The 26,382-nt window shown below is 40.9% G+C and overlaps 1 protein-coding gene across 1 annotated transcript in view; it reads right to left on the bottom strand.

Moving 5' to 3' along the window:
* The window catches only part of snw1 (SNW domain containing 1), a 41,624-nt gene extending 15,798 nt beyond the window's left edge, over nucleotides 1-25,826 (bottom strand). The window contains exon 1 of the mRNA XM_060914100.1: nucleotides 25,724-25,826. Coding sequence (XP_060770083.1) covers nucleotides 25,724-25,737 — 14 coding nt within the window. The 5' untranslated portion in view covers nucleotides 25,738-25,826. The remainder of the gene's footprint in view (nucleotides 1-25,723) is intronic.
* Between the last annotated feature and the right edge of the window lie 556 nt (nucleotides 25,827-26,382).

Raw genomic sequence — 26,382 nt, 5'->3', positions numbered from 1 at the left:
AGTTCAATCTAAATTCTTTTAAGTTCTTTAAGAGAAGACAGCTAAAACAATTTTTACCAGAACCCTGCCTGGTTTCATTCCTCGACCCAACTTTACATTACAGGGCAGGCCATTAGTTTGCTGGGCTTGATGTTGGTGGAAAACCTGTCTTTTAAATTGATGAAAATTACTCACCAAAACTGAAGTTAAAGTTTAGTTTTTACCTTAGTTTTTTGCCTTTTTGGTGGCAATCTTTCAATCATTCTTTAGTTGACATTCAAGGAATAAATTGCAAAAAACAAGCTGGAGGTTTTTATTTTAAATATTGAACTCAACACTTACCTCAACCAATACTAAAATTAAATAAATAGTATAATGTAACAGGGCGGCACGGTGGTGTAGTGGTTAGCGCTGTCACCTCACAGCAAGAAGGTCCGGGTTTGAGCCCCGTGGCCGGCGAGGGCCTTTCTGTGTGGAGTTTGCATGTTCTCCCCGTGTCCGCGTGGGTTTCCTCCGGGTGCTCCGGTTTCCCCCACAGTCCAAAGACATGCAGGTTAGGTTAACTGGTGGCTCTAAATTGACCGTAGGTGTGAATGTGAGTGTGAATGGTTGTCTGTGTCTATGTGTCAGCCCTGTGATGACCTGGCGACTTGTCCAGGGTGTACCCTGCCTTTCGCCCGTAGTCAGCTGGGATAGGCTCCAGCTTGCCTGCGACCCTGTAGAACAGGATAAAGCAGCTAGAGACAATGAGATGAGTATAATGTAACAACAAAATAATAATAAAATATCATAATTAGATGTAAGAAACCACTTAAGGTAACACCAAGGCAACTAACAATAATGAAAAAGCATTACACTAATTGGTGCAAAGTCTGTATGCCCTATCAGAACATTTAATTCTGCGTGGCTTCCTGAAAAAAAAACCTCAAGTGCCCTATCTTACAGGAAGTCATTGGGTTCGGGACCATTTATGAAGATTCGTAAGCAGGCTGCCAGGTGTTCCCCTTGGAGCCTATTCCTGAGGTCTGTTTTAATCTATGGATAAAAAAGTACATTTTCTTCATCATCAAAGCACTAAAAATTTCCATTACATCAAAAAAAATATACAAAGGAATACTGAATTTCTATGTGCTTACCCTATTCATAGCTGAGAAATCCCGCTCGCAATTCTACTTAGCCAATAAAGTTAATAAAGATGTTTCTTAAAATATTCAGATTTTATGCTTCAGATAGCATCAGCTAGGCATCCCCGCGAGTATAGCAACATTTTATTTAGGCTAGTGTGAAATCCTTATTTATTGTGAATGTCAAGCCATTATTAATAACTTGCATGAATGCTGAAGCGGGATAAACGGGATAATGCAATAAGGCTGGTTCCTTGCGTCAAGCTGCTACTGTATGCATCAAAATTAGTTTATAGCCTGACTCAGGGATGTCCGTTTCCTGTAAGCCAAGAAGGCTATGATAAAGCTCATCACGAGCACGACATAGGCTACCTTTTAAAACAAGGGGTCGGAAGGCGAATAGGGAAGGCTGCGTTATTTTTAATTAGCCTAACAGGCCTACTTGCAGTCCGGGTATATACGCAACGGCAGGCCTGTGTACACGCCTCTCCGTCTCTCTCTCTCTCTCTCTCTGTGTGTGGGTGTGCGCGCGCGCGCGTGTGAACGAGAAGAAAGAGCACTATGAATGAACAGAACGATACGCAACAGAATTATTTTTTTTTAAAATCACGAGTCTGATTGTGTGGCGATAGGAATCCATTGTGTGGCGCTGCGCTACACAATGGTCTATGTATGGGAAACCCTGGGATCCCAGTCCTGTGCAAAATGTCACCATGGAGTTAGAGTGAAGTAATGAACCTACAGTTGGAGAGAGTTCTACACAAACACACTGAACTTTACAACAGCTGCATGCGAAATGGAAATAAATCGACTAAGGCAGGAAAAACTATTTTGGATTTTAAAAAAATAATAATTTGTTACTCACTCTCACACCCCCCCCAACCTGTGTGATTCCATTGTGCCTTTTGAATAGAGCATAAATTAAGAGGGAACTGAACATTAACTGTTTATTGAAATTATTAGTACAAGGGTGATTATAGCTATTATATGACTACAGCTACAATTGGAATGTGTCGATTTTGTTAGCGTTTAACTATTTGTTCCATTTGATAAAATTAAAATAAAATCTTACAATATTGAAAGTCTAGAGCAAGATTTTGTTAATTTACAAATAACACTTCAGATATTGTTTTAACAATTATAAGCATCACTGTATAAATGATGGAGTGCAAATAGCTGTGTAACTATATGTCCTTGGGGTTGATGAGACATGGAGGGCTGGGAATACCATCTACCCCACAGTTCAAGTCAGAGTCTTTGAGGGTAAATGCTTTGGCTTTCGCAACATTCTGTTCCCAAAAAAGGCTGTGTGTAAAGCCTTTTTCCGGACATCAACTTTTAAGCTGATGTCCGGAAAAAGGCTTTACACAAAAGATTTTTTTTTTTTTTTGCTTTTGTGGTGTTTTTTTTTTTTTAAACTGTTTTAAATCGTGTCAGGATTCTTCAGGAAAAAGAAGCTATATTCCAACATGTAGCTAACGCTAACACTAGGGCACAAATCTGCACTGTCACGCCACTCATTTCAAGGAACTTTGTACAGATCATAACCACTAAAACTAACTGCCATGTAGATCTATCCTTTGCTTCTTTCTGACTAAGATTATTCAAGTAATCCGGTAGTAGAGCTTTTGTCGCTGTAGTTTTCTTTGGGGAACAGCAACAGACTTCGGACATCTTCGCTTAGTTTCAGTATGTGAACAGTCTGTAAACAAAGTTTGCTTGTCCCCCAGGTCTAGGGTAGTGACAGTTGCTAACGTAAATGTGATGTCAGTGCAAGGGGTCTACATGTCTCCATTAGGCTGATCAGAAACTCTTTAGCAAGAAACTTAACAGTCAACTGATTCACTACTCTCTGTCAACCCTCTGAGGTCGAGAGCTTTGCTGGCGAAGCTTGGCAGGTTTAGAATGAGTAGGTCATGGATTTAGATAAATGTCTTCAAGAGTTATCATCATACAAGCATGATAAACATGTTGACAGAAACTTGATACTTTCCTATGTGCCAACTGCCAAATAATATAATTTTTAAATTAACTAAATTAGACGAAACATAAAACTTGTCACCTTACTCAGTCATGCTGGAGTCGGAGTGCTGAGCGCCCACTTACGCTTTCATAAAAAGACTATCATGCCGTTGCCATGTGAATAATCACTTTCACTTTCGATTAGTTTCTCTTTCGCAGTGGGAACGCTTACCGTAAATAGGATAAAAATGTGTCAGCCATAGTTTAGGTGACTTGTTTGGAGGTAAAACTTGTTGTGAGATGGTACAGCGATTTGATGCTCAGGAGGCACTTTGGATGTTTCAGGACAGCAATTCAAGTCATTCTTAAGAACTGCAACACTGATGAACAGTGCCTTTTTGAACTTTGACTCAATCCAGCCAAAGATCCACTCAAATAATCTTAAATATTTCTTAGGAGCATATCAGTTGATATGCGTGTGCTGCAGTGCATACACAGGAAAAATGACTGAGCAATTTCTCCAGGGTTAAAAGTATTTTCCTCAAAAATAATTTTGCTCGATTTTGAGTTGAGAGAGTAAAATTTGGACTGGGAGCAAAATTACAGAGTAATTGTGTAACAGAGTTGGTTGTGGCTCTGAACTGAGTGAAACAGTAAGAGTTAATTTCAAGACACACTGAATAGAGTCAAATACCACCACAAAGAGTAAAATATTAACACTGAATAGTAGGGCTGGGAATCGATCCAGATTTCCTGGATCGATTCGATTCAGATTCATAAGGTCACGATCCGATTCGATCCGTGATTCGATCCGATATCAATCTACTTAGATATTGCTGGATTGTCACTTTAAAGTAAAAACTGTCCCTATTTACAGGAACAGCCCCATGTGTGTTTGTGCATGTAATTTAACACCAAATGCCTGAACTCCAGTGCAGTTTGATTCGCCGCAGGTTTAGCTGAAACTGTGTTGGCGTGGTGCCTGGATAAGTGGTTGCGGAGATTGGTTGTATTGCCACTATATTCAGAGATACCTACCCCAAATTTTGAATTTCAGTATTCTTGAAAACATTTTTCAGTATTTTGGAATGACTTTCAGTAACATTAATTTATGCACATTTCCATTATAAAGAGGTGTATATACCAATATGTTTAACATTTAAATTATTAAAAAGTACTGTTTTGTGTGAACTGAATAAACAAAACACGAGCAGCCATCTCAACTGAATTTCCACTCAACAAATTTCTAGAGCATACAATACAAAACATTTTTATAAATACAATAGTGTTCCCTGTTTGCAGACATTACGGTTGACTACCAATCATTGGTATTGAATGTAACTCCTCAAAAGTATTATATTATATTGCCTGGCAAAATGTTCTACCTGTTAACGGATTCTAATAAAATTTTTTAAAAATTTCTTATTTCATGCCAAAGAGAGTCCGACATTGTTATCTTAGGCTACGTTCACACTGCAGGCTGAAGTGACTCAAATCCGATCTTTTCGCCCATATGTGACCTGTATCCGATCTTTTATTGACAATATGAACGACACACATCCGATTTTTTTCAAATCCGACCCAGGCCGTTTGGATATGTGGTCCTAATTCCGATTCCTATCCGCTCTTTTCATATGCGACTTCAGTCTGAACCGCCAGGTCGCATTCATCTGACTTACACGTCATCAACAAGCCACAAATGTCACTATTCTGCGCTGAAGTAGGCGGCAGGTCTCTCAAAAAAAGTTACAACAACATGGTGCATAATCACGGGCGCAGATAGAGGGTTCCACCCAGATTTAAATTCACCTCGTTCAGTCCCCCCCACTTATAGGGAGGAAAAAACGTCTATGCTGTCTTTCTTTGCATAAGGCAAACCTCACGGAAAAATCACCATTACTAATTACCATTCGGTTTATTGAGATGCACGGCAGTGTATACATAGTTGCAACAACTCACATAAAACAAAGACTGATATTCGGTTGGTTGAGCTGCGCAGACTGCACAGGTTGCGAGCTCGAGCTTGGTTGCTATGGTAACCCACAACAAGTTTGACAGGCATATCGGGGTTGGGGTTGGTTTGCTGGCAGCTTTGTCCCCCCCAGTTTTTTGCCCCCCCCAGTTCAAAAAACGTATCTGCGCCCCTGCGCATGACATCAATGCGAGGGATGCTTCGGGCTGTGAAGGTTCAGAATCTTCTCAATGGAAGGACGCAGAGGTTAGGGAGCTGATTTCCATTTGGGGGGATGCAGCTATTCAAGCTAGATTGGATGGGTCACACCGCAACCGGGCGGTTTTACTTCCATAAACACTGGCCATGCTCACTGCGCGTGACGTCGTCGTATCCTGCAATGCGCATGCGGAACACTTTTAGGTCGCTTTTCGTTCATACTGAGGATCACATACAAATCGCATATATTTGTTAATGTGAACGACCTCGCAAAAAAATCGGATTTCACAAAAAAATCGGAATTGAACATTAAGCCTTGCAGTGTGAACGTAGCGTTAATGTCCCAATATATAAATACTTCAGCATAATGCTTCAGAAGAGACATTGAATAAAATGACATTTATAATTGTATTTAAAACAGTGGAATGATCAATTTTTTGCCACAATCCCAACAGCACTAATCATAAAATTCTGTTTTTGATCATACTACATGTACATTTGCACTTGCAACACTGAAAAGACTTTGAATTAAAGAAGTACAGCCAGTGTTTGATATTTCAGTGAATAAAAATCATACATGTAAAAAGAAACTGAATAAGTTTAACTCACATTTCATGGCACTAATTGGCAAGTTCAACTCCAAGCACAGGTCAACCATCACCGCTTCAGCACGCGTCACGTTCCGTGTCTTTTCATCCACAGATTTCGTAAAAAACTGCTGGATATCCCCAGATTTACTTTCCGCCTGACTCGCCATTTCAGCATACTCCATATGTTTTTTGGAGTTGACATGCCGCCTGCAGTCATCGCGACCACCACGAGTGATAATGTCAGTTCTACTCAGTTTGCAGTGCGCGTATCCATTGCCCTTTTGACTGGGTGTAATGCACGGCCATTGTATCGTATATCGTGGGAGGAACACCTGAGACCTGTGCTTCACTTGTCCCGATACTGAGCGTTTCATTTCCACTATTGAGAAGCAGCACCATGCACGTGCGGTATCTGCGCACCTCACGCACAGCACGTGCGGTATCTGCGCACCTCACGCACAGCACGTGCGGTATCTGCGCACCTCACGCACAGCACGTGCGGTATCTGCGCACCTCACGCACAGCACGTGCGGTATCTGCGCACCTCACGCACAGCACGTGCGGTATCTGCGCACCTCACGCACAGCACGTGCGGTATCTGCGCACCTCACGCACAGCACGTGCGGTATCTGCGCACCTCACGCACAGCACGTGCGGTATCTGCGCACCTCACGCACAGCACGTGCGGTATCTGCGCACCTCACGCACAGCACGTGCGGTATCTGCGCACCTCACGCACAGCACGTGCGGTTGTCGTAAAAATAAATAGCTGTGAATCGCGCATGGACTGAAAAAGTCGCTTGGACATTTAAAACAACTCACTGGAATTTAAGACTTTATAATAATTCCGTACAGAATAACACTGTTTGCCGTAACATCGTATTTACGTAACTTTTCCGTACAAAATACGGCCAATCCGTACTAGTAGGCATCTCTGCTATATTTTACCTCTATGTGGCACAGTTTGCACACTGCTTTTGTTCTGTCAACTTCGTCTCTGTCCTCATAACGTTTGAATCCAAAGTAATGCCATACATCAGCTTTCAGGCCAGGCGGTGATTTTAGCAGCTTCAGCCATCTCGCGTTCTTAAGTTTCGGTTTCATTTGCCGGCACCCGCTTTTTATAGCGGTCCTTGCGCGGTCGAGAAAATAGTGCCTATAGCCACCTGGAAGAGATCGATCCACACATTTTTGAATTGATCTCGTATTTTTTGAACGTGAATCGATATCAGATCATGGATCGATCTTTTGAACCCAGCAATACTGAATAGAGGAGAATTGTGTCTGGAAAAACAGCTCTATCAAAAGAGTAACTTTTACTCTTTTTAGAGAGGGACCAAATGTTATCTGGAGTAAAATCTTCAATTTGAGTAAATTTTATTCAGGCAAATTTCCTGTGTCATCTTTGCATGCTTCTTGGAAAAACAATGTGCACCGGCGCTTGTTTGCTCTCTTTTCTTCTTCATCTTTTTCTGGCTCTAATGATTTTGGCATGCTTGGATGTCAATTTCAACAAATCTCAGCAGTATTTTCAGCAGGGAATAATTTGTTTGGGGGAGAAAAAAAATAGCAATAATTGCTAAACAAGATGAAAATTGAGTAGCAGTTGGTAAAGATTGTGTAGCACTGGTGACCAAAGGCCACAAAGCGGCTAAGCAAATCGGTCGGGGTCCAGGGCCCACCTTAGGGCCCTGAAAGCCAAAGGCTAAAAGATGCCCTGAAATGCATTCTCCTGCATTTCCAGGGAGGTTGCAGGTGAATCCAGTGGGTCACTTTTTTTTTTGCCCAAATGAGGATGGGTTCCCTTTTGAGTCTGGTTCCTCTCGAGGTTTCTTCCTCATGTCGTCTGAGGGAGTTTTTCCTTGCCACCATCGCCACAGGCTTCCTCATTGGGGATAGATTAGGGATAAAATTAGCTCATGTTTTAAGTCATTCAAATTCTGTAAAGCTGCTTTGCGACAATGTTTAATTGTTAAAAGCGCTATACAAATAAACTTGAAACAAGAATATTAAAGGAAACGTGCTAGTCTTGAGTCAGGAATGCAACTGCTAAGTCACTGTGCAAAATTTCAAATTTATTTCCAAAGTCCAACATATAAAACTGTTGGAAGGCAAACCGTTCAGGAACTGGTTGAAGGGTTATGCATCTTCTCATAGGGGCTGCATGGTGAATCGATTTGGAACAGTGTACCATCACCATATTAATTTAGTGTGTGTGAGATCATGAACAGGGCGGCACGGTGGTGTAGTGGTTAGCGCTGTCGCCTCACAGCAAGAAGGTCCTGGGTTCGAGCCCCGTGGCTGGCGAGGGCCTTTCTGTGCGGAGTTTGCATGTTCTCCCCGTGTCCGTGTGGGTTTCCTCCGGGTGCTCCAGTTTCCCCCACAGTCCAAAGACATGCAGGTTAGGTTAACTGGTGACTCTAAATTGACCGTAGGTGTGAATGTGAGTGTGAATGGTTGTCTATGTGTCAGCCCTGTGATGACCTGGCGACTTGTCCAGGGTGTACCCCACCTTTCGCCCGTAGTCAGCTGGGATAGGCTCCAGCTTGCCTGCGACCCTGTAGAACAGGATAAAGCGGCTAGAGATAATGAGATGATCATGAACACAAACCCAAAAATTATTACAAGATTAACAAATTTTTTTTTATAATTAATTTTGAAAATGACATTAAAAAGGAACACACTATTTGGCAGTTTACAATCATGATCAACTATAGTAGACTGTGATTCTAAAACACTATTTAGATCTAACACTATTTAATTACACTATTTTCATGTATGACTGGCTTGTACATTTGCTGAAATGGTGACAGGTCATCACCTAGGCCAAGCAGACGATGTTACAGACAAGACCGAAACTTTCACAAGTCCAAATTAAACTATCAAATAGACCTACCTGCAGGTGGATCTCAGCTTTTGCACGTGTTTTAAACTGATCCTTTTTTAGATTGTGTCCAGAGATCCAGTCAATGAATGACCTGTTAAAGTTTCTCAGAGCCCACAGGGCTCGACATTAACGTTTTAATCCACTTGTCCAGTCAGACAAGCAGCAACATTTTTCACTTGCCCTGACCCTAACCTTTTTATTCCTATGTATTTAGTAGTTCAATGAAAGGATAGTGGTAGTCACACCCACTGTCAACAAATGTCATTACTGATTAGGTGGGCTGTTTTTTTTTTTTAATTCAATTCACTAAGACTAAAAATGCATTTTGGTGGAAATGGTATTACAACCCAGGGCTCAACATTAACCGTAGTCTGACCGTCTGGGACAACCAAATGTTTGGTCAAATATAGGCCTGTCGCGATATTCAATATACCGACTTATTGTACGGTAAATGAAAATGAACTCGGTAATTTTTTCCCTGCGATTGTGGCATTTACACGCTTTACATCTACATAGGGAAATCACCAGAGTATTATCTTGACCTGTTGACTAATATAAAAAACACTGCGCTGTTTTGTGTCATCTCACGCAGCTCTCTGTCAGAGGCGGGGCCTCCCAGCATGCAACAGTTATCCAGCCAGAATATCCACTGAATGGGGAAAAGACAACACATTGCTCCATTGTACAAACCATAGGCGTAGAATCGGGTATGGACGTGTCCCTAACAATATTTCTGATTGTAGAAGAAAAAAAAAAAACCCGCTCCGTGCGCGGTACACAAATGGTTACTGTAGGTTTCCACTGGGCGAAACACTATGCAAAATTCACTCATGAATATTCACTCTCGGGGCGTGGTCATGAAAACATCAAGCAGGTTTGGCTACCATGTCAATTAACAAGTGCGGTTGCAGTGCAGTGACCGGCTGCTAGCTAGCAAACTGTCCTTGAGGAATGTAACACTTAGATTAGCTCGTAAAATTAATCAGTTCACAACAGTTCATGTTCAGTGTGTAAAAATGACAACATACGAACATGACTTTTTCTAAGTTTGTGTGGCATGTAAATAATCCGACTTGATACCGACAACAACTGGTGTTCATTAAGGTCATAAAGACATTATTAAATCATATCAAACTGCGCTAATGTTGGCTAATATTGCACCTAGTTTTGCTTGTGAAGTGCCTGCAAACTTTAGCGGCCCACTAAGTGCTTCAGTTAAGACCTGCAGAGCCCTGACCGAGTTCATGTAACATGACGCATGTAAACAACAACCTAATGGTGATGCTGACATTAAAAGGTGCCTGAGCTACAAACAATCAAATAAAACATTTTCACGTAATAAGCATAACAGCCTCTGCCTTCTCGATCAGAAATTTTTTATTACTTCTGCCTTTCTTTTGAAAACGTCACATACTGAGTACATACATACGCTGAACTGATTGGTTTTCAAGGGGGTTCATTTGAAAGCGGTAGGCTACAAACTTTGGTTCTCTGTAGAACCCTGTCACTCCCCCCTCTGCGCTCAAGAAGACAACAAAAGGGCAATATAACAACAACCAATCAGAATTCAGATACATTCTGTTGCCAAGTAAAATTGTAACCTTTCAACATGTCAAAAAAGTTCTAGAGACCAGCGGTCTCAAAAGTAGCCGGTCACTGGCGACAAATCGCCGGCTATGGCTTGTTATGCCGCCGGCTATTGTCAGTCGAGTCACAAAATTTAATATTAAATATTTCTGACAGCAAAAAAAAGTTGTGAACGTAAATTACATCCACTATGTCATGTATGTCCGTTGCCGCGTCAACTGTGTTCACGTCCTCGACATGAGTGCAGCCATTACTGCCGCCTGTGTTGCCAGATTGTGTTTACATCCTCGACATGAGTGCAGCCATTACTGCCCGTGTTGCCAGATTGGGCGGTTTCCCACCCAATTTGGGCGGTTTTAAGTGCATTTTGGCGGGTTTTGAACATATTTTGGGCTGTAAAACGTCAGCAGTATCTGGCAACATATTTTTTTTTACTTAATACAAGAAATTAATGGATGCCAACGTTTTTGCCAAAATGGTATTTTATTTTCCATTGTTTAGGCAGCTTCAGCATCATACTGTGAGATTCTGTTCAAATTGTTTTTTTTCTTCTATGAAGCCTGAGCCATTTATTTTATTAATTTATAATTATTGTTTAATTTAGTCTTCAGGAGAGACTGACTGCACACAGTACTAGTATTAATAGTTTTTTTTCTTACATGAAAGCTGAGGCATTTATATTATATTTTAAGGTAACTTCATGTTGTGCTGTGAGGTTCTATGCACTTTAACTTTTGAACCAACAGTTGCATTTGGATAAGTAAAGCCTATTTTTCTGCATTTTTGTAGTCCTGGTAATCTTTTATATTGGTAAAGTTGTTTATAGGACCATTTCTCAGTGTCTGTTTTTTTAATCAATAGTTTTTCAGTAATAACTTAATATTTAACATATCACTCAATTTTAAACAACCCCCGCACCTCCCCCATGGCTTGCCCCCATAGTCTCCAAAATTTCTGTGGGAAACACTGGCGTGCGTAACAACGCTAATCAAGCTTAAGCTAGACGACCCGCCTCAAATACCCGTCCCAGGTAAATGTTATCCCAATTTTAGATGGCCTGTTCCAAACCATCCCACCCCATGAAAAATTTGTACTTGCATATATCTATCCATCTATCTATCCATCTATCTATCCCTGCACGCTTTGCGTGCATTATATGTCTGCCGCTGGCAGACATTTTACCATTTTGCACCCTGCTGTAAATTATTTGTACCCTGCTATTCTCCCAAACTTTGAAGCCCCTGAGAGACCTCATCCTGTTTTACCGTTAGATCAATCACATATCAGCTTAAAGTAGCATTCTAAAACTAGTTAAAGATCACACAGAAGAGAGCCCACTCCCCCTGCCAGCCTCATGGAACGCAGTGTTTAAGGCTCCATGTGTGTTTTACTTCCATTTACGAGGGAAAGGAACATACACCCTCCCGACAGTCAATGCATTATTCACTTGTAAAACACATTTGCAAATTGGTAGAATGAGTTAATCATCACATGCAAGATTTGCAATTAATCAAATGAATTGCATATTATTATTAATAATAATGACTTACTACAGTTCTGAACTTCAAATTTTTTAAAAGTCTGGACTTTGGAGAGATGATGGATACTCTTTTGGTGGAACACAACAAAGCAAAATATTGTGACCCTCTAACGTTGACCTGAAGTTGGCATTGGGTTTTTGTCCCCACCAATGTCAATACCAAACCGATGTCCTTGCCTACATGTCATCTCCTAATTTTTGTTACTTTTATCCAAATGACAGCTGGCAATACGTTGTTACTTTGCACTTTTTGTTTATCTGGGTACTAACCTTTGAGAAACTGGATTGACAGAATGTTGCCTGTTTTTATTACCCTGTACCAAGTTAATATTTACTTAAGTGCAATTTTTAAGAGCCACAGATTGCATTTTATTTATTGTTTTTGTTGTGAGTGGTTTTGTTTGATTGCTGTTTTATTTCTTTAGGTTATGTATTTAATATTTATATTTTTTTTACGTTCCACTGTTAAATAAGTTGATTTAATTAAAAAGTTTACTGTTCTTTGAAAGGTTGCATGATCATTATTATTTTACTAGTGGCATAAAATTGTCTTGAAAAGACGTCAACAATATCGTTTATCGTAGGGCTGTGCGATATATCGAATATACTCGATATATCGCCGAAAATTCTGTGTGCGATACATAAAATTATTATATCATAACTATCGAGTATTTTATGGTCATCTTCCGACTTGCGTTTGTTTCGTGTTTGTTTAAAACCTTTTCCGGTGGTTTTCTCCCTGTCCCTCAGGCAGTAACGTGAGAGGCTGCCTAAGGGTAAAGAAAACAATAACGTCACGCACTCGCCAACCAATTCCGGGCGACATCTCGGTGCTGAAAGGAACTTCCGGGAAGATTTTCTAGTTTCGGTTGTGTTGCCAGATTGGGCAGTTTTAAGTGCGTTTTGAACATATTTTGGGCTGGAAAACGTCAGCAGTATCTGGCAACACTGCCGGCGGGAAGATTTTCTACTTCCGGTTTACAGCGCTGACTCAGTTCGTGCAATCGCTGATTTTGCATAGGCTGCTGTGTAAGCTCTGTCAATTTCAGCGACAAATTAAAAATGGAAGCGGACGAATTGGTTCCTAAAAGAACTAGTAAGGGATCAGTCATCTGGCATTTTTTTGGATATCGCGAGGAGGATGTGGAACAGCAAATGCTAGTTTGTAAAGTGTGCAAAAAAAAACAACCTGTCATCACAAAAGGCAGCAGCCGGAATTATACACACCTGAGAGGCAGAGCCAGAAAACATTCAGTTCAAAAGTGTGCAAAGAGAAAAATTATGTTTTGCAGATCTCTCTCTTCTCTCCCTCAATCTCTCTCTCTCTATTGTGAATGTTCCAGTGGTTCTCAGTAGTCAGGTTAATAGCTTGGAGATCTATTTTTTTTAATAATTTAATGAATGAGCACTTTTCTTATTTAGGCTAAATGTCTTTCTCAGTGTTGAGTTTGCACTTTATTGGTTTGAGCTCTGAGCAGCTCTGTATTGTGTTTCCCCTTTGTTGCAATTTTCAAGATTGTTTTTGCAGTTTGTGCAACATCTTTGTTGAATAAAATAGTCTTATTTCAATTCAATTGTGATTAATCACTAACATGAAAATTTAAAATGTGTTGTTGAAAACCACCTGTAAAGTTAACCAAGGATGTTATTTAATCTGCAGGGATTGTAGTGAAAACAGTAAAGAGTAAAAGTTAGATTTCATGGGGTCCTTTAGAGGAGATTTAAATATATCGAGATATATATCGTATATTGTGAAATGGAGAAAATGTATCGGGATATTCATTTTTTCCCATATCGCACAGCCCTAGTTTATCGCAATAATTTCTGAGACAATACATCTCATTATCTCTAGCCGCTTTATCCTGTTCTACAGGGTCGCAGGCAAGCCGGAGCCTATCCCAGCTGACTACGGGCAAAAGGCGGGGTACACCCTGGACAAGTTGCCAGGTCATCACAGGGCTAGACAATATATTGTCCAACAAAATATATCATCGTGACAGGTCTAGTCAAATACATATGTGCCTGTCCGAAAGGACAAGTTGACTATTTGTTGAAAAAAAATAAAATAATTTCTATAGTAGTTACTCAAGAATTACATCAATGAAGTTCCAACAAAACTAGTTCAATCCCCTCAGTGATTCGGTAGTGTCCGTCCGGGACCTCGCCCGGGATGGAGTCCACCGGGGGCGCGAGGAATTGTTTTCAGTGGGGTTTCTATTTTTGTTAGCAACATTACGGGAAAACAGCTTGACCAATATTCATGAAATTTTCATGGGCATAGATAAATTTTCATAGATGGGCATTGGTCTCAAATAGAACCTCCAATATTTTGAGGGTCATCCAGTCAAGGTCACCAAAAAGGTCAAAATCGGTTTTGTTCGCGATATCTTCCTTCCGGTTCTATTTCTCTCTCACACACACACAAACACGCGATTCTGGTTCTGACTGTAATGCTCTCTTTCACAAACATACGATTCTGATTCAAAATCTAAATCTGTGGCGCGCATGCTCTGTCTGTAATATACAGTAATATATACAGTATATTAAAATAGTTGGGTTTTTTTTTTACTATAACCTGACGGCTGATGATTGAGAAATCATACCATTATCAACGTTTAGATACAAAATAAGTGCTGCTGGGCGGCACGGTGGTGTAGTGGTTAGCGCTGTCGCCTCACAGCAAGAAGGTCCGGGTTCGAGCCCCGTGGCCGGCGAGGGCCTTTCTGTGCGGAGTTTGCATGTTCTCCCCGTGTCCGCGTGGGTTTCCTCCGGGTGCTCCGGTTTCCCCCACAGTCCAAAGACATGCAGGTTAGGTTAACTGGTGACTCTAAATTGACCGTAGGTGTGAATGTGAGTGTGAATGGTTGTCTGTGTCTATGTGTCAGCCCTGTGATGACCTGGCGACTTGTCCAGGGTGTACCCCGCCTTTCGCCCGTAGTCAGCTGGGATAGGCTCCAGCTTGCCTGCGACCCTGTAGAACAGGATAAAGCGGCTAGAGATAGAGTTTTGCCCAGCGACACTTGTTTATGAAATTCCGGGGAAGCCAAGTACAGCAAGTGCATGTGTAAAAATAACCATGTTGTAATATCTACTTATAGATTAGACTTTGAATTCATTGAAATCAAAGAAATGGCAATCAAATACCTCAATAAAACAAATATCTGTAGTGAATCTTCATTTCATTTGGACATTCATTGTAATTTTCTTTTGTATGGTTCACATTAAAAGATCATAAACGTAGTAAAATATTTCACGGGAATTTTATGACAGTGCCGACTCACTTACGGTTTGTTTTCATTCACAATGTGATTGCCACCCTTATGTCCAACTCATTTTATTTAATTTATTTAAATTAATTTATACTTCAAGTTTTACTGGGTTAATCAAGATTTAACTTTATTTCCTCCAGAAGCTTTGATTTTGGGTGAGTTTAACTCTTAAAACTGCAGATCAGGTAATGGGTTAGAACACGTATGGCCCTTTTCCACTACCCTTTTTCAGCTCACTTCAGCCCGACACGGCTCGCGTTTCGACTATCTCAAAACAGCATGACTCAGCTCGCTTCAGCCCTGCTTAGCACCCAAAACTCGCACAGTTTTGGAGTGGGGCTAAAGCGAGCCAAACCGAGCTGAGTGAGGCTGGGGGCGTGAGCAGACACTCCCCTGTGCACTGATTGGTGAGGAGGAGTGTCCTCACACACCCACACACGCCCCGCGAGCACGCTGGGATCTGTAAACACCGTAAACCCGGAAGAAGAAGAATTACGAAAATTTCTGGAGCCTTGTGCGCCTCGCCTCATCTATACGCTCTTGCCAGTATCTGTTGGCGTTGTCGGTGACAACAAGCCACAGCACCAAGACCAGCAACACTAACGACTCCATGTCCTCCATGTTTATTGTTTACTATCCGGGTCGTGAGACTACCGCTTAAAAGATCACTGATGTCACTGTTTGCGCAGCTTAACGACATCACGTGACGTCCACCCACTTTCGCTAACTCCACCCAATGTGTCCACCCACTTCCAGCCAGCACGGTTCAGCACCGTGGTAGTCGAAATGCAACTCCAATAGCCCCGCTCAGCTCGACTCAGCCCAATTCAGCACGGCACGGCTCAGCCGCGTTTGTAGTGGAAAAGCGGCAATACACCAAAATAGGGCATCGGATAGTTTTTGTTTATTGTTACAGTTAAAATTTGAGGTCTACTGAAAAATTATAAATCATTAAAGCATAATGATCATAACTATACCTGCTTTTTGATAAACTTTGTTAAATCACTGTTCTTTCACTGGACTATTAAATACATAGGAATAAAAAGGTTATGGTTAGGACATGTATAAAATCTTGCTGCTTGTCTGACTGGACCAGTGGATTAAAACGTTTATGTCGAGCCCTGCAACCAACTTTGAAATATGCAAACATTTTACAGTACACTACGGTTTTAAAAATCAGCGAAATCTACTTTGCACATCTCAAAGAAGCGTAGATATGTAGAGTATGTTTCTGCCCTTGTGCTCCATTCAACTTCAACCTGTGAAGGCTGAGGTTTATTGCTGAACTCAACTCGAGGTAACAACTGGTCATTCCCAACCTAATTTCCAATCAGGAAAAGCCAAACAAAAGCCTCCTCAACTTTGAAACTGCTCCTCGTCAAGTAAGAATTCCTTCATTGTTTGGGAAGTGCTGTCATATCACCATGGCTGCTCATAGCCTCAGGAGTAAACACAACAGGAGCACTTTACCTTTAAACAAGTTACACAAGTGCTGCTGGGCAAAACAAATCTTGTCCGGCAGCACTTATTTTATACCTATATGTTGATAATGGTAATATTTCTCAATCAGATGTCAGGTTAGAGTTAAATTTAAAAAAAATTTTTTTATATTTTTATATACTGCATATATTACTGTATATACTGTTACAAATAGGCCGGGGGGTCCAGGAGGCGAAGCCCCCGGAAGCTCCCGGGTTTTAGCATTTTTGACACCTAAGGAATGGGTCATTCCACGCCAAACGTCCGAATGCTCCCGCTCGACCATCTCAGATTTACCTGAAAAAATTCCACGAGGTTCACACACTTCCCAATAGGAAAAGTCCCAAATTTCAGCTCCCAACTCATTATAGTTTTGTCATAAAAAAATATTTAGGCAGCTAACCCCAGACACGTTTTCAGCAGAGTTTTCTAGGGAGCCACTTTCACATTGCTGTATCTAGAAAACTATTTGAGCTAGGTCTTTCAAATTTCCAAGGGCTACTATCTGGCTAAAGTACTTGTAGTAGATGGACTTTTACACATGTGCTTTTGGTTTATCATAGCGTTCTGGCGGCTTGAATTTGCTCGAAAATTCAACTCTTCAAATCTGGCAGCATATTTGAAGGACTGTTGAAAGTATAATGTTAAAGACAGAGGCTTGATATTGCACATGCACCTTACCACACATGCTGTGTACTTTGTATTCAAAAACTGTCCCTCTGTGAAGCATAGTCTAGAACAGGGGTGTCAAACCTGATCCATAAAGGGCCTTGTGGCTGCAGGTTTTCATTCCAGCCATGCAGCAGCACACCTGACTTGGCTCATTCAATCAACTGAACTGTCTTCACACAGTCAAATACTTGCAGCCACACCCACCCTTGATTAAAGGGTGGGTGTGTCAGTTGATTGAATAAGCCAAATCAGGGTGCTGCTGCATGGCTGGAATGAAAACCTGCAGCCACACGGCCCTTTATGGATCAGGTTTGACACCCCTGGTCTAGAAGATATTAAGGTTTAAAAATTGGAAAAAATAATTTGGTGCCATTTTTGGCATGGTATAGCAAAAAAATGATAGGTCCCACCAACATAAAATTGGCTGTTTTTGAAAGATTAGATGTATGTTTCTAACATATCCAAAAATTGTGATGGTGTTTTGCCTTAATGTTGCAAAATGATTTTTTGAAAATGAGGTGTTTGCACACATACACAGCATTCATGGCCTATGAAGGCACTTCCAGATGCTAAGAGAACGCCTTAAATTCATTACATACAGCTTAAACTCAGTAAAATGCTTCATTTGATTCATGATAAACTATATTTGAAGGTCAACTTATATGTAATCATTAGGTATAGAAACAGAAATGTGTCAAATTGAGCATGCACACTGCAGAACATAATGTGGATGCAAGTGTCTCATACCATCCCCACATCAATCAGATTCCAAGGCACTCTAGTAAATGTTCACACCTGTATTTAGAACGAGCCACTTGCAATCAGATTGACTATTTAAATGACTAGAATGAGCAGGCTCACAGTTTTCAAGATGGCATCTTTGGCTCCATGTTTTATTGGAGCTGTGTTGGGATGTGCTGAAGACTGCCACAGGTTGGATTACACCAAGAGTTATGCAATGTAAGTCTAACTACTTTAATACTTACTTTACATTAATACTTTTCTTGCAACTTTGCTGATTGACCATCATTTTGACATGTTATGCTTCTATTGTTTCAGACCAAGACAACTGGTATCCATCACTTCTCTGTCAAAAGATGACCAAATGCTCCTGAAGCACAGGTGTAGTCTGCAGGATGATGTAACACCTGATGCAACTATATGTTTGTACCATAAGAAAATAAACTTGGATTGTTACTCTTCTCTACAAAAAAACTGCAGCAACCCATATGGCTTACATGCAAGACCTATGAAAAAAAATCTTCGCATCATCTCTCTGTCCCAAGCAGAGGCCATTGGAAAGACATCTGCAAAGGCTGGAATGAAAGTATGCATGCAGTGCAAGAAGCATATGTATAAAGTGTCAGTCAAAGTTCCATTGCAAGAGCATGTTGATCATGATCATGTTGACTATGTACAACAGGAAGACATAAAAGACCAATTGGATAAGTGCTTCACTGCTATTGGACTTTCCCCATGTAAAATCTCACGAGTCAGTCCCAGGGATAAGGAAGCGTACATTAAGAGAAAGGTTGAAGAAGTTGGCCACAAGACCAAGGAAATGCTACATTGGTGTGCTGCAGTCCCTTCAACGTCATGGGCTGCTCCCAGGCTTTTAGGCAGGATTTTTTTTTAGGGAGTCTAACTTTTTTGCAGGTGTCACTGTATGTGGCGAGGTGTAGCGGCGCGTTGAGCGCCGCTGGCACGAGTGTTTTAGGGGGTTCCGGGGGTACTCCCCCGGAAAATTTTGAAATTTCTAATGCTCTCAAATGCTATTTCCTTCATTTTGACAGCAAATTTTGAGCAATACAGCCAAGTGTTTTTGCCTTTGTTACAACATTCTTGTATCAATAGTAAGGCTGGACTGGGGGGAGGCATGTGTGCATGGAAAAATTCAAGCCAGATTCATTTTAGGTAAAACAACTTTCTTTAATGTCTTAATGTAAACAAAATGGTTTCACTGCAACAGTCCACTGGCAACAATATGTTTACAACCGCCTGGGGGCCTTGAGGTACAACTTTCTGGCGGCAGCGAAGTCGAATTCCGGCATGGGAATTCGGGCATAGCTGAGCCTGATGAGCCGATCCAGCTGCTCAATGCAGAGGAGAGTGCGTGCTTTTGTCTTGATTCTGTTCTGACAGGAAAACACGCGCTCCGCCTCCGCATTGCTACCCGCCGGATAATTTCTTAATCAGAAATACTACCCGCCGGCTCGACTACCACACTCTCCACTACGTAGCCTGTAATGTTGGGAAAATCTGCATGAAAATGTGTTATTTACTGTTAAAAGGATTTATTCGGGATAAATAACATGTCAGGTAAGGCCGGTTTTCTATAGACTACATTCCACATTTAGCTGCGGCAATATAGTCTACGGCTATATTGTCTGGATATTTATGCCAGTGTCTCCTAGGCATACATCTTTTCCCCCTCTGCTCTGGGAACGCATATTACAAGTGCTTTGTACACCAAATTTATTTAATAACCCATTTATTTATAACGAGGGCTCTCACAACTTTGAAATTAGTGCAGCCATAGAAACGCGTGTTTCTGTAGCTCTGCGGCGGGTGCCTATATTTTGTACTCTGGGCTCGTGCTGTTGCTATGGTAACCCTGGGCGTCTTCGGGAAAGACAGCTGTCAAAGCGAGACTTCTGAAATTTCCAAAATGGCGGTGTCAACAAAGCTTGTAGATCCTCGGAAAGCTCAGACTCGGCGATTTTTTAACATATTCAGCTAAGTTACCGGACATAACACGGGCGGAAATATTAGGGCGTCTTTAGGGCGTCGTACTAAAAAGTAGGGCGTCCAATTTCTTGTTTTTTTCAGTACAGGGCGTCGAAAAGACGCCCAGACGCCCCTCTATCTAAAAGCCTGGCTGCTCCTATGATGACCACATCATCTGCTGATGTGAGTGATGTTGGCTATCTTGTCACAGCTTTGAAGCAAAAGTTATCAATCACGACTGGAAAGCAGGAGCAGATCAAGTTATTAACTTTGGTACCACAAAGCTGGAGTATTGCAAAGACCATTGATGAATTTGGTGTTAGTGAGCGTCTAGTCAGACGAGCAAGAGATCTGCGCTTAGAACATGGTATTTTGCCTGTCATCACACCCTCAGTAGGAAGACCACTGAGTACAGACACTGTAAACAAAGTTATTGCATTTTTTCACCAGGATGATATTTCTAGACCACTGCCTGGTAAAAAAGATTTTAAGTGTGTCAAAGAAGGAGACGAGAGTACACAAGCAAAAAAGATTAATTGTAATGAATCTGAATGAAGCCTTCCAGCTATTCAAGCAATCAAACCCTGACCTGAAGATAGGAATCTCCAAATTTTGCTCACTCCGTCCCAAGGAGTGCATAACTGTAGGTGCTAGAGGGACACATTCTGTTTGTGTTTGTGTGTACCACCAGAATGTGAAGCTAATGCTTTCTGCTTTCCCAACTGAAAACCAAGCAGAGAAAATCACCCACACAGATCTCCTGAACCATCTTGTGTGTTCCACACAGAACATGGAATGCATGTTACACAGGTGTGAAGAGTGCCCAGGATCCACAAATCTAGAACACTTTTTGAATGACAAAGTAAGTGATGATGTAGACAACATTAGCTTCAAGCAGTGGGTGACAACTGACAGAACAACTCTTTTGGACTACACCATCTCAACAGAAGACTACCTGGATTTGCTCATGGAAAAAGTAAACTAGGGCTGGGCGATATGAGAAAAAATTATATCACGATATATTTTTTCAAAATTTTCGATAACGATATATATCACGATATAAATCAAATCACCATTTTTGTATTTTCTTTAATTTTCTGCTCAAAATATGAACATTACAAATTAGTAGTTCCTTCCTAATTAACAAAAATAGCTTAACAAGCCTTCAAGTTTCACAGAACCAAAACAAACTGGATGCACATTCTTTTGTTCAAATGAATAAACTGAAACTGAAAAATAAAAACTATATACCATTGTTAATCATTTGTGCAAATTCTAGCAGCTTTCAAATAAACATAAAAGACGTATTGACGTGTAAACCTTATGCTGCAAGGAGAAAAAAAGTGCAATCCTGTACGTCAGTGTGTTTAAGGTTTTGTGTAACACTTTGTTGTATGTCCGATTTTAAATATCCAAAATACCTCCACACAACCGAAGATCTCTGGCCCTTCTTTTCAACGATGTCCTCCAGGGCAGTGCTCTGACTTTCCTGTTCAGAACTCCGGTCAGTCGGCTTCTCGCTCATTTTTATAATCGCTTTGTTTCACGCTTTGTTGGAGAAATGCCGCGCTCCTGCAAACTTCACCACAGCCATGCTGTGCGTTGCTGCTACACGTGTGTGTGTTTGTGTGTGCACGCAACCTAACTTGACGTGGCTCTCTTCCAACTGATTGGTTACGTGCGGTACTGTTTAGTTATGATTGGCTATTCGTGTGTCTGTCAAAACTTCGGACGAAGTAATTTTATTGAAGGCGTAGGCTTATCGTAGGCATATCGTACGTGTCTAATTTCTAATCGTAGAGATTTTATATCGTGAATAACATCGTAATCGTAAAATCGCCCAGCCCTAAAGTAAACCAACTGTCGGTTCATCACTTTATTGCAAAGCATCAAAGTCATCATTTATGCCAACTGAAGGAAGAACTGCACTCAGATGAATGCGTCATACTTCTTGACTTTGCTGAGAATTACTCTTATTGTTCAAGACGCCGCCCAGGGTTACCACTGGGATAACTCCCAGTGTACCCTGCATCCTTTTGTGATCTACTACACGGAGGATGACCAGCTTAAATGTTCAAGTATGTGCATAGTGAGTGATTGTCTTAAGCATGATACAGAAGCTGTGTACACTTTTCTGTGCAGTGTTATACCCGAAGTGAAGTTGCTGCCCACTTTGAAGACCATTCACTATTTCAGTGATGGAGCTGCTGCTCATTATAAAAACCGCAAAAGCTTTATCAATCTGCTTTATCACTCATCAGACTTCGGTGTTTCTGCGGAATGGAACTTCTTTGGAACATCACACGGTAAGTCACCATGTGATGGAATAGGTGGCACAGTAAAGCGAGAGGCTGCAAGAGCGAGTCTGCAGGCCACTGATACAAACCACATCCTAACCCCTGAAGACCTCTTCAAATGGGCGGAAAAAAACATCCTAGGGGTGAAATTTATGTGGATAAGCAAAGTGTAAAGTCCATGGCTGACAAGCTGGAAAGCAGATTCGCAAAGGCATTCACGGTGCCAGGTACTAGAGATAATCACTGTTTCAAGCCAGTCAATGCCACAACAATTGAGGTCAGCAGAGTGTCTGGAATTGCTGGATTTTTGGTCAACTATGAGATAGAACATATTGAAGAAGAGTTTTCACATGGCCTCCAGATCAGTGACATGACACCTGGCCAATATATAACCTGTGTTTATGACCATCACTGGTGGGTTGGAAGCATCAGAGAGACATCTGAAGATCAGCAAGATGTTCAGATACAATTTATGCATCCACATGGCTCAGCAAAAAGTTTCTTCTGGCCAATGAGAGAAGATTTGTGCTGGGTACCTGTGCAACACATCATCTCTAAAATAGATGCTCCTAGAACTACAACTGGACGTCTATATACAATTCAGGAATGTGACATCGAAGCATCTGAAAGATTCATTAAAGAGTTCAGATAATTTACAATAGCTTTCCCTAAGTTGCCAATGCATACAGTTTTTTTTTTCTTTTAAATCATGGTACAACAGATATGTAATGGTTTGTGACAAGTTTCAGTTTTCACCAATATTGGAGTTCCAATATTGCAATACCTAAAAATGGCATATAGGCTATCCTTCTAGTGTACTTTACCATGAATCAAATGAAGCATTTTATTAAGTTTAAGCTGTGCAAAATAAATTCATGGCGTGTTCTTAGCATCTGGAAGTGCCTTCATAGGCCATGAATGCTGTGTATATATGCAAACACCTCATTTTCAAAAAATCATTTTGCAACATTAAGGCAAAACACCATCACAATTTTTGGATATGTTAGAAACATACATCTAATCTTTCAAAAACAGCCAATTTTATGTTGGTGGGACCTATCATTTTTTTGCTATACCATGCCAAAAATGGCACCAAATTATTTTTTCCAATTTTTAAACCTTAATATCTTCTAGACCATGCTTCACAGAGGGACAGTTTTTGAATACAAAGTACACAGCATGTGTGGTAAGGTGCATGTGCAACATCAAGCCTCTACCTTTAATATTACACTTTCAACAGTCCTTCAAATATGCTGCCAGATTTGAAGAGTTGAATTTTTGAGCAAATTCAAGCTGCCAGAACGCTATGATAAACCGAAAGCACATGTGTAAAACTCCATATACTACGAGTACTTTAGCCAGATATTAGCCCTTGGAAATTTGAAAGACCTAGCTCAAATAGTTTTCTAGATACAGCAATGTGAAAGTGGCTCCCTAGAAAACTCTGCTGAAAACGTGTCTGGGGTTAGCTGCCTAAATTTTTTATGACAAAACTATAATGAGTTGGGAGCTGAAATTTGGGACTTTTCCTATTGGGAAGTGTGTGAACCTCGTGGAATTTTTTCAGGTAAATCTGAGATGGTCGAGCGGGAGCATTCGGACGTTTGGCGTGGAATGACCCGAATGCCATTTCAAAGGGGGACATTTCATATAAAATTTTTATATGAGGTAATAAACACTTCGGTATTTTAAATAAAATAATCAGTTAAATTTATATAGTGCCTCTCATACCCAAGGTCGCTTTACAATTATATTGGGGGGGGGGGGGTCCCCTCCAAAAAAATGGTCAGGATGTCATTCCAATGGTGTAGCAGCCACAGTCCCACCAAAAGGCGCACAAAAACAAGTCCCACACTGCCTGCACAGCTGCCGGGCAACACTGTGCCATGGATCCACAAGGCAAGCACAGAAGCGCCGCCACGCAGAGTGCTGGTACGTCCCAAACTGCCTACACAGCCGCCGCGACGCCACCGAGCAACATCGCTTGGAACACCACGCCAAGCACAAAAGCACTGCCGCAGAGAGCACTGGACAACCCTGATGTTAAAAGCCTAAAGCCTGTGGGTTTTGAGAATGACACACTTGCATGCATCACAATTTCCTAATGCATACAAACCTTTGTACCACTACTGCCACACACTACAATGATTTTTGCACACTTAGATTATGATTCATACAAAACCTGACAAGTAATATTTATTATTACTTTGAAGTTAAATTAACATTTTTCCCTTTCACCTCAGTCTCAAATGGTGTTTCACCAAAACTTGATAAACTTTCTGAGATTTCAAGGCTAGGGATTCTTGGTGCGCTTTACGTGCTTTGTTAGATGTAAATCTTAGAAATGCTGTCATTGGATGAACGCTGCAACTTCCACCCAGCCCAGCCAATCACCGTCGGCCTTATTTGTAATGGTGGGCAATTACATGTTGCCAGATTTTTCACCCAATAAGTCTTGCCACATTGTTGAAAAACATGATAAAACACTGATATTGGGCGCAATTTCCGATTTTTTTTTAAAAAATCGGTTCTAGGACGGGAAATTTGATTTTTAAAAAACCCGGAAAATTAGTCTTTTGAGGAAAAATCGTAATTCCGATAAAAATCATGCCTGAGTCAGAACCAGAATCACGTGCGTTTGTGATAGAGAAAAATACAATCAGAACCAGAAGGAAGATGTTGCAGGGGAAAAAAACAAACAAACAAAAAAGATTAACCTTTTTGGTGACCTTGACCGGATAACTCCCAAAATGTTGGAGGTTCTATATGAGACCAATGCCCATCTATCCTGAAAGTTTCATGAAAATTGATCCAGCCATTTTCCCGTAATGTTGCTTAAAAAAAAAAACTACCGAAAACAACAGCTCGCCCCCTGGTGGACTCCGCCCCGGGCGAGGTAACAAGTGTAAAATTTAGCTCGATCGATACAGGTATTTACTTGTTAAATCTATAACACTGACTGTACAGTTTATTGTTCAGAGGAGGAAAATATTCATCACTCATCATTGTTAGCAGGTTAGCATGTTGCTAACAAAAGAGTAAAACGGAGACGTCCGGGTTTTTTTCCTCTTCCGTTTCGTATGTCGAATACGCGAAGGTCGGAAATGACATCATTACAGGTAGCGGAGTCCAACAAGTATATACTTTACATGTCTAAGGAGTGGATACGGTTGTTTTTAAATAACAATCTAAATGTAACTCATTTCACAGGGCAATAAGCTAGCTAGCTCGCCAAATCGGCACGAGTAGAGCTTGCTAATTAAGACCAACTAAAGGAAACGACACCGGTTAGCCAGCGAGCATGCTAGGCCTCTAACCCGCCAGTGGTCAAAACAATACATTGTAATAAACCAAATTTTGTAACATGCTATTTTAAGGGATGGTCTATATATGTACATGCATCTATGCAACTTTTTAAGGTTCAAAAATAATCTACCTACCTCATTAACGACATTTCTCTTTCTTTATTGAATCTGTCGTCATAAAGACGCGAGTCGATCGCTTTCTTCTTCCAGGTTTTTACGACAGTTGGTAAACATGCTATTCGACAGATTGTCGCCACCTTCAGACCTGGAGGGAGGAGTGTAACGCTGGCTTCTTCTTTTGGGTTTAATGACGGTTGGCAAACCAACTTAAAGGTGCATTACCTCCACCTACTGGACTGGAGCGTAGAACAGAAGCTTGGCAGGAAATGAAAGAAAGGAAAAAAAAAACTAAATTCTCTCTATTACACCTTTTTCTTTTAAAAACGGTATTAGTTGGATACAGTCAAGCCAGAAAGTCTGCACACCCCTTTCACCTTCTCCATATTTTATTACGTTACAGACTGATTCTACAATATATTGAGTTCAATTTTTGTCACAAAATTCTACACAAAATAGCCCCTAATGACAAAGCGAAAGCAGGTTTTTAAACATTTGTGCTAATTTATTAAAAATCAAAATGTAAAATATCATATGTACATAAGTGTGCACACCCTTTGATATGACACCCAAAAGTGAGCTGAGGTGTATTTTGTTTCCACTGATTCTGCTTGAGATGTTTCTACAACTTAATTGGCGTCTATCTGTGGTAAATTCAATTGATTGGACATAATTGG

The sequence above is a fragment of the Neoarius graeffei genome, chromosome 2 (assembly GCF_027579695.1).
Source record: "Neoarius graeffei isolate fNeoGra1 chromosome 2, fNeoGra1.pri, whole genome shotgun sequence".
Classification (NCBI taxonomy): domain Eukaryota; kingdom Metazoa; phylum Chordata; class Actinopteri; order Siluriformes; family Ariidae; genus Neoarius; species Neoarius graeffei.
Note: the sequence above shows the minus strand (reverse complement) of the source record. Positions and strands in the feature narration are given on the sequence as shown.